This window comes from Drosophila bipectinata, chromosome XR (assembly GCF_030179905.1).
Source record: "Drosophila bipectinata strain 14024-0381.07 chromosome XR, DbipHiC1v2, whole genome shotgun sequence".
In the NCBI taxonomy this organism is placed as follows: Eukaryota; Metazoa; Arthropoda; class Insecta; order Diptera; family Drosophilidae; genus Drosophila; species Drosophila bipectinata.
The window spans coordinates 24,269,139-24,282,006 of NC_091735.1; the positions used below are offsets into that span (position 1 = coordinate 24,269,139).

General features: G+C 33.6%; 1 protein-coding gene across 2 annotated transcripts; it reads right to left on the reverse strand.

Moving 5' to 3' along the window:
- Positions 1 to 26: 26 nt before the first annotated feature.
- On the reverse strand, positions 27 to 11,024 carry LOC108123828 (glutaredoxin domain-containing cysteine-rich protein CG12206). 2 transcript variants are annotated; one of them, XM_017239172.2, is made up of 5 exons: positions 10,812 to 11,024; positions 7,520 to 9,186; positions 856 to 1,089; positions 730 to 795; positions 27 to 563 (listed from the first exon to the last, which is right to left on the reverse strand). In XM_017239172.2, the coding sequence occupies exons 2-5, from the start codon at positions 8,960 to 8,962 to the stop codon at positions 390 to 392; spliced, it is 1,917 nt and encodes a 638-aa protein (XP_017094661.2). In that variant the 5' UTR covers positions 8,963 to 9,186; positions 10,812 to 11,024; the 3' UTR covers positions 27 to 389. The 2 variants fall into 2 exon arrangements, with proteins under 2 accessions (XP_017094661.2, XP_017094660.2); XM_017239171.3 differs by lacking the exon at positions 10,812 to 11,024 and adding an exon at positions 10,375 to 10,734.
- Positions 11,025 to 12,868: the final 1,844 nt, after the last annotated feature.

Here is a 12,868-nt window from a genome sequence, read left to right on the forward strand (position 1 = left end):
AGTATACTATCAAAGAACTTAAGATATGAGTTAATTATTTATAGTTTTTATTGGATATCTCTTCGATTCACATAATGATATAGTTTTATTTATTTTTTGTGTCTGTTATATTTCGTTCTTATGGTAACTTCTGTTCCATTCCAATTCTTTTCCGTTTCGTTGCACTTCTACGAGCCTCCACTTCCGGCCCAAAAACTGCTCTCAAATATCACAACTGTTAAATAGCGACTACAAAAATTGCGCACAAAAAAAAGTCATTTCAATATAGATATTAAAAAAAAAACACACACTACAATTACAAATATTATATGGTGAGGTTGGGGTTTTTTCGTGGAAGACACTGAGGGACTATGGTTTTTTCTGGTTTTTTTGTTTTTGTAGACTAGCCCTCAGCAATTCGGGCATTTGACGAGACCAACTTCATCGCAATTCATGCACTTGAGGGCCACAAATTCCGCCGTAAAGTGATTCCGATGCACTGACTTCTTTGATCCGCTGCAGGAAGGACACGGCAGTAGTCTATATCCTCCGCAGGTCTGGCACGTATACGCCGTGGCAATTGACTAGAAAAATAGATATTTAGATAGAAATAATAATTTTTGAAATTCTTTCTTTTTTATAAAACTTTAGGTAATTATTTTTGTAAGCCTCTTTTAATAGGCAACTCTTTAAGAAGTGCCTTTTCTAAGAATCTGAACTAAAGTACCGGGTATCATTAACCAAACTCACCTTATAAGGCTTCAGCAGCTGTCGCAATTCTCCACTTTCATTCAACCGCTCCACAACATCGGCATCCTGTAAAGAAATATATAATTATTAGAAAAATATATAATTTGATTATTTTTAAATACTTACCCCCAAATGCTGACCCTCGACAAAGAGTTGGGGCACTCTAATGGTCTCATCGTGCATTCTTTCCCTCATTTCCTGTTGATATTCTACACTCATAAAGACGTCTCTTTCTTCGAATTTAATTAGCAGAGTTCTCAGTATTTGCTTGACATTGGCACACTTGGCATAAGTGTCTCGGATAATTCCCATACTGGTTGTATACAAAACTACTTTTCCCATATCTTTTTCCAAATAGTTCTAAAACAAAACAAACATAAGAAAGAAAATATAAGAATAAGTTTAAATATTTTAAGAATATTTCCCTCTTGAAATACACCTTTAGAAATCTTAAAATTAGGCCAACTTTGTAGCATGGCTAATAAATTGAGGGCATCTTCAGCCAACACCATTTGTTTTTGGCCTAAACCCTGGCCCAAACCGCCTTTGTTTTAACCTTAAACGAGATATGTAAAACCTTGATAAAATAATTAACAAAATGAGGGTGGGACGGAAAAAAATAAACTCTTGAGTCACACATTGAAATATTTTGTGGCCACAAATTGCCGGCAATTAGCAGGCTAACAATTTCGACAAAGCCAGTTACTTGTTAAATGAAACTCGGTCTCGGCATATTATTTTTTATGTATTTTTTTTGTTTTCATTTTTTGCCAAACCAATTAACAATCAATTATTTTCTTTTCTTAAATCAGGCAACATTATACACAGAGAGTTCTCTTTCTGTAACTGGTTCTACAAAGCCTGTTCATTGATCCACAACAGACATGCAAAAAATCGATAAAAAAGCGATTAAAAAACGATAAAAATAACACGCAAAATATCGCATCCAAATCAAATTGAAAATTACGAATTGCTAATTTGTGTAAATGGTAAATGAATGTCCAAACCGCATCGTTCAAAGTGAAAATATTTTCCACAATTTCCACATCGATGGACTAGTTTGTTAAAAAAAAAAAAAAAATAAACAGATAGATAGAAAGGGGGGATCTCTTCCGTTAGTCAGCCTGATTAACCTGAAAAAAAAGTGAAGTGAAATAAAAAAAATTGTATCGCTATATCCGATGTTGGATACTCGATCTTTTTGAGTCACTCGATATTTGAAATACATCTGATATTCAATAGTCAGCCTCCTCATAGACTAGTTTTCCCCTCCAGTCTCTGTCGAAATTTCCAATGATTTAATAGTATCACAAACATAAATTAATAGAGCAGGACATTGCTTATAGAGATTTATGAGTTTGAAACCGAAACTTTGCTTCAGTTATTTGCTTAGTTAAAGAAAAAAGAAAAACCAACAAGCATCCTAATTAATAACCTCATCAATTTTAATTTAAAAATCCATTAATACTATTTTTATGAGGCTATTGAATTTGATGATTTTAAGGATATTGCATTGCAACTTATAAGCAAGTTAAAAAAATATAGTTGTTGATTAATGACGTTTTTATGAGTTTTTTACAAATAATAATACAATCTAAAATATGTTCTACAAAAGCAATATAGAAAATCCTTAAAAGAAGTTTGAAATTTATTTTGTAAAATATTTAATATTTTTGTTTTATTTACAGCCAATAATTTCTATAGAGTATTTAACACTTCACATAAGTAAAAAGAAATACTTCCAGCCTCTTGCGGCTCATTGCACTTGCATAAGCTCTCAAGGCAATTTCAGTTTTGGTTTTTCAGTCTTTTTTGGTTTTGGGCTTACAGGTGGCAGGTTGCTGGTTGCAGGTGGCAAGATTGAAGCTGCAGCATCGCCTCGGGTGGTTGGCTGGATGGCTGGTTATTTAATATATGGCATATAATAACCAAACATAACGTCGGTAAACAAATGTAAAGCTGGTAAACTGGTACATTAATAATTGCCATTAAGCGTCAACTAAATGCGGCTCATTTGTCGTCTCATGAAAGTTCAAAGCCATCAAGAAAAATGAATACATACATATATGAATATGAAGATGAAGCCACTCATGGCTTTGAACTGTTAACCTCTCAGGCCAAAGTGACATACAAACAGAACCTTTGAAAAAGAGTTTTTTTTTTATATATATTTTTAAGCATCCGAAAAAAATCTGAGAAAGATCTTCAACAATTTCTTGAGAGCTTCGAGAAGAGAAAGCAGGTCACTTGCTAAGGTGGGGATATTTCTTTTTCTTCGGATTTTTTTTTTTTGGATTTTTTGGATTGGCAATCGCTAACTTTTGATCTGTTTGGCCATCCAAAGGGAGCTAAAAGTTTTTCAACCAAAAAATATATAAAAACCGAAAAAAAAACAGCTGAGAAAAAACTCAATTAATACGTCACACTGGCGATTCGATAAAGTTACGTAAACTTTTGTTTCCAGACGGACACAGAAAGTGCGTTTTTCGATTCCAATCGATCGGCTCTTTTTTTCTTCTTTTCTTGCATATTTCTTTTTTATTTTAAGGGCAGAGCCGCATATTCATGGGAATATATTTTTGGCCACATTTTTGTTTTGATTTTGTGCTTACATCGAAAATCTTGTTCAAAAACTCTGAAATAAAGGCCTAAAAAAACTAACGAAGTTGGATTACTTAAGGATTTGGGATTCAAATTTTAATTTTTTTAATTGAATTGAAAGCTTATCACAAAAATTTCTGAAGAAGAAATAATTTATAAAATTCAAAAAATACTAGTTATACTGATAAAACGCACTGTACTATATGCTCTTGGGGCTCAAACTTTCATCGATTTTTGAAAAAGCGATTGTTGGCACTTATTATGTTTTTCTTTCATTTTTTTTTGTGGCTAGGGTAGCTCCAAGGTCTGTCTGCAAGTGGGTTCTCACACCCCAACTATGCATACACTCAGGTGTGTGCGAACAAATATATATTAACCGATCCACCCGATATGCCCAACTTTTTGCATAAATTCACACACGTTCGTGGAGCGTCGATTGGTGGCAACATTTCACTTTCGTTTTGTTTGGTTTCTTGGTTTTATTTTTTCAGCTTTTTTCTGTTTTTTTTTTCCGAGTTTGCCCTGAACGAGCTTCAATTTGGCAATAATTGGATATTTTAATAAGTCCATTTCAGAGCCGCCACGGCTCTCGCGGCTTTCTTTTGGCCCTGAATGCAAATTGAAATTAAAATGCAGCTAACGCCCCTTGAATATCTCTATCTTGTAGTCTCCTTTTTTTCTCTCGTATTTTTTGTTGCTTAATTGTTTGCCCAGAAATGTGTGTACTTTTTATTTATTGTACTCTCGTTTTTTGTTTGCTGGCATTACCGCTCATGAAACAATGCACAGACACAGGAGCTTGAAGACTGGGAGGAAAAAAATTCCATAAATCTGCAGGCCGGTCACGTAAATTTTCGTTTTCATTTTCACTTTCGTTGGGGGACTTTTTTTCCAGCGTGTCTCAAAAGAGTGTAAATATAAAGGGTTTTTGAAGGAGAAAATTTGAGAAAAATATAACAAATTAGGTGCTTTTATTGTATTTTTTTGTAAGGTTTTTAGAAAAACAAACTCAAATAAAATAAGTTTCAGGTTTCAGGATATAATTAAACTATTCAACTTCAATTATTGGTTATTAAAGTTTTCCTATTTCAAAAAAATTGGCTTAGACATGAACAAGTAGAAGGTTTACTAGTAACTTATAGGCTTTAAAACCCATTTCCCAACTTTTTAACACAAATCCCCGCAACTTTTAAAGGTCAACTTTTGATTTAAAATGCAATTCAGAGATTTCGGCAACCTTTTTGCAAATTTAATTAAAATTCAACTATCAGACAAAAAAATAATCGCAGACATTGGCTTCCTTTCAATCATCTGCGATGACCCCATGATGAGTATTCATTCATTATTCATTCACCATTCAATCAAAACCCATCAAACTGAAATGTCAACTTCTTGGGCGACTCATTCACGTTTTTTATTCGCTGTGATTTTTCTTAGTCAAATTAGCTAAGAAAAAAAAGCGAAAAAACGGCAACCTTGAAACCGAAAATCAATATATAATTATTGGCAAAAAAAAAACCGAAAGATACCAAAAAAAATTATTTTCAGCTTGCATAATTTTTCAAGAAACACACATTCAAATTATACTAATAAAGAGCGACTAATGCGTTAATTATGCAATAAAAAAACAACAACTACAGATATCGAATATATATAGAGTAGACAAGATAAAATTATATTTTATGGACCACAGACATCGATTCCTTTTCGGGTCTTTTGTTTCAGAGACGAGTCTTTCAAACTGGCTTCGAGTGGTGTCATTAAAATATCATTTAGCTAATTTGACTTTAAATACAAATGCACAAAAAAAATAGCATAGTATATATCTGTATGTATTCGTGTTAGTCTATACTTTAAAGTTTGAACACTAATAGGGGGCAAGAAAATGAAAGTTTATCGGTGTGTAATGGTCTGATGACAAACCCACTTAAATACACCAAAAAAAGTCAGTCAACTTTAAAAAACATTTTCCTCAAGAAATCTAAAACTATTATTACCTTTTTTTAATTGTTTGGCCAGCGAAAAAAAAAGTCCAGAAACAAAGAAATAATTTCAAGTCACAAATGACAAACATAAAATGGCTGGGAAAACCATTTTAAAATAAAGCTTCGCCATTAATGTTGCAAATTAAAAATAGAGATTAGTGATATTTCAATTTAAAAAGTCATTGAGAGTTGGGAAATAAAAAAAGGAAAATTTTAGACAATTGTATAGAAGATGTTGGAGAGCAAGGTGATGAAAGTCATTAAAAGTTAGGAGAAAAAAGATTGTTCGAGATTTGTGGGGGAAAAATGTTGAAAAACAGATTATTGATGATTGGGACATTTAGAACAAATAAACTAAGTTGGTGGATAAACTAAACTGGAACTTGAAACTCAAAAGTAAACAAAACCAAAAACCGTTCAAGTTACCCTGAATCAAGTAAAATTTGATACGACTATTGGATAGTTGTCAATATATTATTTCCCAATCTGCCAATGATAATTCGATACCGCCCCATGGTGTAAAAATTGATTTCATAAAGCCGAAACAAAAAAAAATACAAATAACATAAAAACAAAAAAAAGGCGTACAAAAATATGTAACACTAAGCGAAGACAGGCCTAGAGACTGAAAAGATATATGAAAGATATAGATGACTGAGCAAAAATCAATCATGAAAAATTATTCGAGGCTCTTGATATGGGTCAGGGTTTCTTGTTTAATCTTTCTAAATATTTTTGAATTTTTTTTTTTACAAGTATATATAGTTATTTATATTATTTGGTTTTTGTTGAAAAGAACTTTCCCAAAAAGAAAGCCGAGCCAGGCCAAAAATAGAAATCAAAAGTTAAATAAACATAGAGACATAGAGAAATAAAGACACTTAGCAATTAGTCAAGTAGCGGACCATTTAAGCCGGCATTTATCTAACTTATCTATCCAACTATCTGACTATTTCTGTACTTCCGTCAACTTTCTCGAATATCTCTCTTTCTATATAGTTTCTATATGTATATATACACGGATCTGGCGTTGCCCATTTAAAGACCGAGGTTGCCCTAAGACGGGGCGCATGGGGCGCATGTGACATATTAAGCCACTTACCAAGACAGGTGTTAATTGTGTTTTGGGCCGAAAAAGAAATTTTTTGTTTACAAAAAAATATTAATGTAATAAACAACAAATATTTATTGGTCTACAAAAATTTCACGAGTCATATTTTTAATTTACTTTCACGCCGACAAAACAAACAATTACATAATCCCAGACAGAGTGCATCTCAAAAAAGTGCATCTTGTAGCTTGGAGATTTTTTGTGAAGATGTATCTGTATCTGTAAGTCAGCGACCTAAAGTCTGGCCCACGCGAAAGACAAAAGTTAAACAAAAGTAAGAAAAAAAAATACAACATTCACAATAAAAAAAAAAGAAATCCATAACGAAAATGAAAAAACTTTCTCAATGAATAACACCCACATGCCAGTGAATGAGTATTTATGTGAATCATCTGCCACTCTCGAATAAAACAAATAGACAATCCCCATGTTCATTTGCATTTTAAAAAGTTAAATGTTAAAAATATGCCAAGATAGAAATGAATATTTAAAAAGTAGCTTCAAGGCATTGCAATTTTGAACAAGAAACTTGGTCGATAATTTCTATGATTTATCAACAAATAAGCTTGTAGGTCTCTGTTTCTAGACTTTAATTACATTATTCCTTTAACAAAATATCTTGCATTTCTTTATACCCATAAAGGCTTGCAAACCTTTGTTTACATTTTTTAATTACTTGATTTTTAAACAAGCGTCTTGCATTTTTTAAAAAGCCGTTTAATAACTGCACTTAACGAATTAGTTAATTTAAAAGTCATTTGAAAATCACTATTTTACACGCATCTTTTTTAAGTTTTTAAAAAGGAATTTTTTGTTCATAATTTTTAGGTCAAATATGTCTTTAAAATTGGTCATTAAAGTATCTTTTTAAACACTTTCAATGTTTTTAATAATTACTTCGATATTGACATAATTATATTTTAATTTGATTATGAAATAGTTTATAGATTTGTATAATTTTTTTAACACAGAACAGTTCCAAAAAAAAGAAGAAAAATTATTTGATTTTTTCCTAAAACTTCTCTGCGAAGAATGGCTTTTTTTGGCTTTATATTTATAAGCCTCTTAAATCTCTAATTTGTTAAAGACTCACCTTGACATTGGGCTGTTGCAGTTGCAAGAAGGTGGCTACTCCATTGCGCACACGATTCTTGACGCCCCTCACCGTTCCCTTGGCAGATCGTATAGTCGAGTTTCCTGGCGCTTTTCCTCCGTAGCCCACAAAGGCATCCTGCTGCGTATCCTGCACATCCGGAAAGCCACCAGATGACTCATATTCCGGCGATGATGAAGCCGATGAACTCGATGAACCAAAACTACGGAAATTGTCATGTTCATTCACATGGAAATTATAAAATCTATCCGCCTCGTATTGCAAAGGTCTTCCATCGATTTTGGTGGCAATTGTGTCACGAATTTCTTGAATCTCTTGAATTTCGGGGATTTCCTGATGAGTATTATTATTCGAATTTGTAGAATGCAACGAATCGCAACTGAGGGACGAACTGCTGCTCTCGTATTCCTGCAATTCTTCGCTATCGGTGAGGCTGTATGCTCTCGATGGCGATTTTTCCGACTGATCGACAACCTTCAGTCGTGTGTTTTTCAAATGCAACTCCAATTTCGGCACTTGACTGCCCGATTCTGGGGACTTGACGCTCTCCAGATCGGAGCCAGTGCCACTATCCAGTGTCTCACAGGGCGAATATTGTCCGCTGGATACCAAAAAGCATAAATGTTGCTGTTGAACGGCACTATCATGTTGTTGTTGCTGATGCTGTTGATCTTCCTCATGATGCTGCTGATGTTGTTGCTGCTGCTTCTCCTGATGTTGCTGGTAAATCATTGCCTCGGAGTCATTCAACTTGACGACACTTATCTGCTTGCCAAGATTCCGTGGATGACTTTGGTTTTGGCTCTCGATTTGAATTTTGACCGTGTGATCCGGCGATGTTGCTGCCGTCGATGCTGCAACTGCAATGTCGCCGCTGGAAATTTCTCTCGCGGCTGCAACATCAACAGAGTCAGCTGGTAATACATTGCAGCTGATAATAGTTGTTGCAGCTGCTGGTGTGGCTACTGATGCTGCTTCTGTTGTTGCAGTTGCTGTTGCATTTTCTCCATTATCATTTGACTGACCGATCCGTAGCAACAACTGGGGATAGATTTTAGTTGCTGTGGCTGTTGCTGGGGCTGTGGCTGTTGCTGTTGCTGTCGCTGCTACTGATGTTGCTCTTGGCGATTCGATGTTGCAACTAGTTTCCAAATTATCTTTGGTTGTATTGCTATTGGTGTTACTGTTGCTGTCGCCAAATGCCAGCAACATGCCAGCCTGAGACTTGAGCGACATTTCAGCATTGCTGTTGCTTATACTTGGTAGTGTTGGTGTTGTTGTTGGTGTTGTTGTTGGTGTTGTTGCAGCTGTTTCTGATGTTGCTGTTGCAGATTCAATGATTATGGAAATACCGCGCATCGGTCGAGCGATATTGCTTGTGGCACTACCTGTTGCTGTTGCTGTTACTGTTGCTGTTGCCATCGTTCTACAGCATTTATATATCAGATTTCGGTATCTTTATCGCCACCTGTATCCCCAAAGTATCTGGTTCTCTCTATATCTGTCGTTTGTTGTTTATGCAACAGTTACGCTTGACGATATTGCTGCTGCCTCAAATACTGCTGCTGTTGTTGTTGCTGTGCGTTCCACTTGTTGCTGCTGCTGCTGACCAAGTGCTTTACAGTTAGAGGACCGCATGTAGATTTCTGCACGGGAAGAAGAATAATTTATTAGTATTGGAATAATAGGGTTTATATAATATTTCACCTATTGAGTGGTATTTTATAGAGTTATTTCATTATTGTTTTACAGGATTCTTCTTTTAGATACAGGGTTGTTCTTTTAAAAAAACAAAGGAAATAAAATATTGAGTTTCCAACAAGTCCAGTCTAATTTTTAATATAATTATTACAATTTATATAGAGTTCATAGTTCCTTTTATTCAAGTGCTTTTAATAAAAAAAAATAAACTCTAACCACAATCAAAAAAAGAACTGCGTTGAGGAGGAAAACCTGTAAGCAGCCACACGAGCTTGACATTTAAACCGAAGATGATGCCGACTAAATGTTAAAAGCTTTGCCAAAGCAACAACAAACACAACAACCAACAAGAAGCAGAAAAAAAAAACCAGAAAAATATACAATAATCATAATAATGATAAACACGAATCCGCAAAAAGCCGTCTCAGAACCGGCAAAAGAATGCGACATAAACCAAAAGCCAAACAAAATTATGTATAGACCCTGATATACTCTAAAATTTTAACAAAAAATATATGAAATATGAGGCATGACAAACAAACAAATAAAGGAACCAAATACAAAGCCAGGTGAGTGACAGGTGAGCTAGGAATGTGACCACTAGATGGCGTTAGTTGAAAGGAATGCGGCCAGGAAATGTTTTTCATATATTTATGCAACAGGAAATAATGGTATACAAAATAAACATAAAAAACTATAGTTCTGTTTCTAAATATTCATTTCTTAATATACAAAGCTTAACAATATTAATTTTTTGAATCCTTCTCATTAAAATCTTTTCCTATTATTTTATTTTGTTAAATTAAAATCTCTCTATGGTTTTTTGAACTCTTAGTAGGTCAAGTCGTACCTCTAAGTGGAAGTACTTCTTTTTTTGTGTATATTTTTAAGAGAATTTCTTTTGCTTTTAAGAACAAGATTTACATTTGAATAATCAGTGTTATTTTTTTCCAGAAATTCTCGAAAAGTGGGGAACTTGAAATATTGGGCAGAGAGCGCCTGCGGCTTTTTAGTTTTTTTTTTTCGTTTGGAATCTGGAAACTGGTTACACTTGAACCTGGTGTTGGCCCAGGTATTTCTTTTAAATTTGTTTTTGTTGTATTTGTTTGGAAATATTGGAAGCGGCGCCTTACCAGTATTTGTAGTTGTTATTACAAAAAATGGTTGATGTTGTTGTTGTTGGTATCTTATTTGGCCTGCATTCACCGCTTATTGCACATAAATTTTGAATTTCATTTGGCGGCAAAGACAAATGCAACTAAACACATTGAAAAATAAAACAAAAAATCAGCCAAAACAGTTAACAGTTTTTCACTTTTTGTGAAGATTTTCCTATGGGTTTTGGTTTATTATTATTTTTATTGCACACGCACGCATCGAAATCGCGGTTTTAAACTTTGTTTATTTGTTGTATTTTTTCGGGAGGTTTCTAAATATTTTTTTTTTCGAAAAAAATATCTTTCCGCGCGTACAACTCATTCAAAATCGCGCTGGCAACTGAAAACCGCAGCAACAAAGTCGCGCTGGGTTGGCGTGTTTCGCCAGGGATTGTTATTTTTTTTTTACTTACTTCTTCTGCTCCACCTAGCTCTGTCTCATTCTGACGCAGTCCGACTGTCTCCTTCACTCAGCTGTGGGGTTTTTTAATTTTTGCTTTCAAGAAACTCACAAAAAAGCAGCAGCAGCGGCAGCAGCCACAGAAAATTACCTGAAACAAAAACAAGAAAGGTTAGAAAATCAACAACGAAAACTTAAATACCCTGTAAATACCTGTTTTTGTGGAAATAATAATGGAAAAATAATTGTAATCATTTGCTAATCTTGGCTTTTAAATAAAGCTATAATATTAATTTTCCATTATTGTTTCACATAATAATAATTAAATGTAAATACTTGGGTTCATATTTAACAAAAAACACCAAAAAACACTTCCTAATTGCCACAATATACTAAAAATTTCTATAAATTCGAGAATAATTTAATCAAAAGCTTTCCCAAAACAAAAATACCCCAAAAAGTCAAGGTATGACAACAAAAATATGCGCCGCTTGAGAATTTGTTTACGTGCGCAGGCGCAGCCGCTGTCTCAGTCGCTGCTGCTGGCTCTGCCTCTGCCACAGTCTCTGTTGACGTCGGCACTTGCTTATTACGATGCTGTTATTATTGTTATTGTTGCTTTTAGTTGGTGTTGTGTTGTTGGCATTGTTGTTGTTGTTGGTCGGCTGCAGTACTATACTCGTTTGTTGCCAAAGTTAATTGTTTGGGGCACAGTGGAACTTGTGGGGCACAGTGGGCAGCGCTGCCGGCCAAGGAATGTGGCAAGGCCTCAAACTGGTTTCTGTTATTATTATTATTGTTCATTTTTTTTTTCTTTTCAGTTTTTTTGAAGCTCAGGTGCAGCGGCTAGGTGGCTCAGATGCCGATTGAGACTTCAACTTCGGAACAGGAATTTCCCCGACAATCAAAACAAGTCTCAACTAAATTTGTCTGAGATTGGACCTGGAAAAAAAATTCAAAAAAAAATTAGTTACAGTTACTACATAGCTTTGGAAATGTTAATTTATAATTGTAGGAAATTAAACAAAACAAAAATTTAAGAGTTTGTTTAAAAAGAAGTAACAAATTAAGTTGGTTTTTCTATAAGGAATTTTAAATACATTTTATTTTAAATAAAAATATAAACAAAGTAGATATTTATGAAGAGGAGAAAATGATTAGAAACTAAAAAAATTATTATTATATTAATGATTTATCAATTCTTAGTATTTTTTGCATGGGGTTAATTCTGTTACTTAGCTGCAACTTATGAGAATCGAGGAGGAGGGCCCTTAATTTTTGGAACATGAATAAATCTTCATTTTGTGTTTTAATATTTGTTTTTTTAAGGTTTTTTAAAAGGAAAAGTAAGAAGAAGGGTGCTGTTATTTGAATTTATTTTCCAAATGTAATATTTGACTTATGCAATAGCAAATTAATTCAAAGTTTTATCAAGGGTTTCAAATTATAAAACGTCCATTACTTTTCCTTTAAAAATAATTTTTTTAAACTTTCTATAAAAACAAGTGCTAAAAATTTTTCTAAAACCCTCATAAGCTTTTCTAACCACTGTGCATACCACTGGCGGTCGCATAAACATTTTTGTGTCTTTTTTTTCGAGCCACTTCATACGTTTATAACCACAAAACGCACACGTGCACACCTTATTTAAAGCCGAGCTTATTTCTATCTTTATCTAGACTTTTCTACCTTTCTCTTTCCTTTTCCTTAGTGTGGGCTCTTTTTAACACTAACACAAATTCAAAGAGTTTTTTTTAGTTTCTTGTTTGTTTTGTAATAAACAATAGTTATAATACTGATAAATTTCTTAAAGCTGATAATGGAGTTCTATGAAGCTTTTGCTGGAGATTTAAAGATGTAAAAACTAAATTTTGATATTAAAATTTTCCAATAAAAGAAAATAAATACAAATGAACGAGTATATACCATACTCGTATATGAAAACTTTCCTCTTCGCTGGATGAGCAATTGTTTTGATGGATTTGTGCTTTTAATTATGGCAACTGTTTATGCAAAAAAAAAATTATAAGAAAAGATGAAAAATAATGAAAGAAAGAAACAGAAACTCTT

What these genes read in the sequence shown, in the direction of transcription:
- LOC108123828 (XM_017239172.2), bottom strand. Translation starts at nt 8,962, where the DNA reads ATGGCAACAGCAACAGTAACAGCAACAGCAACAGGTAGTGCCACAAGC. An exon ending in TCGAGGGTCAGCATTTGGGG is followed by an intron (nt 796 to 855) that starts GTAAGTATTTAA and finishes ATTTCTTTACAG; the next exon opens with GATGCCGATGTTGTGGAGCG. An exon ending in AGCTGCTGAAGCCTTATAAG is followed by an intron (nt 564 to 729) that starts GTGAGTTTGGTT and finishes CTATTTTTCTAG; the next exon opens with TCAATTGCCACGGCGTATAC.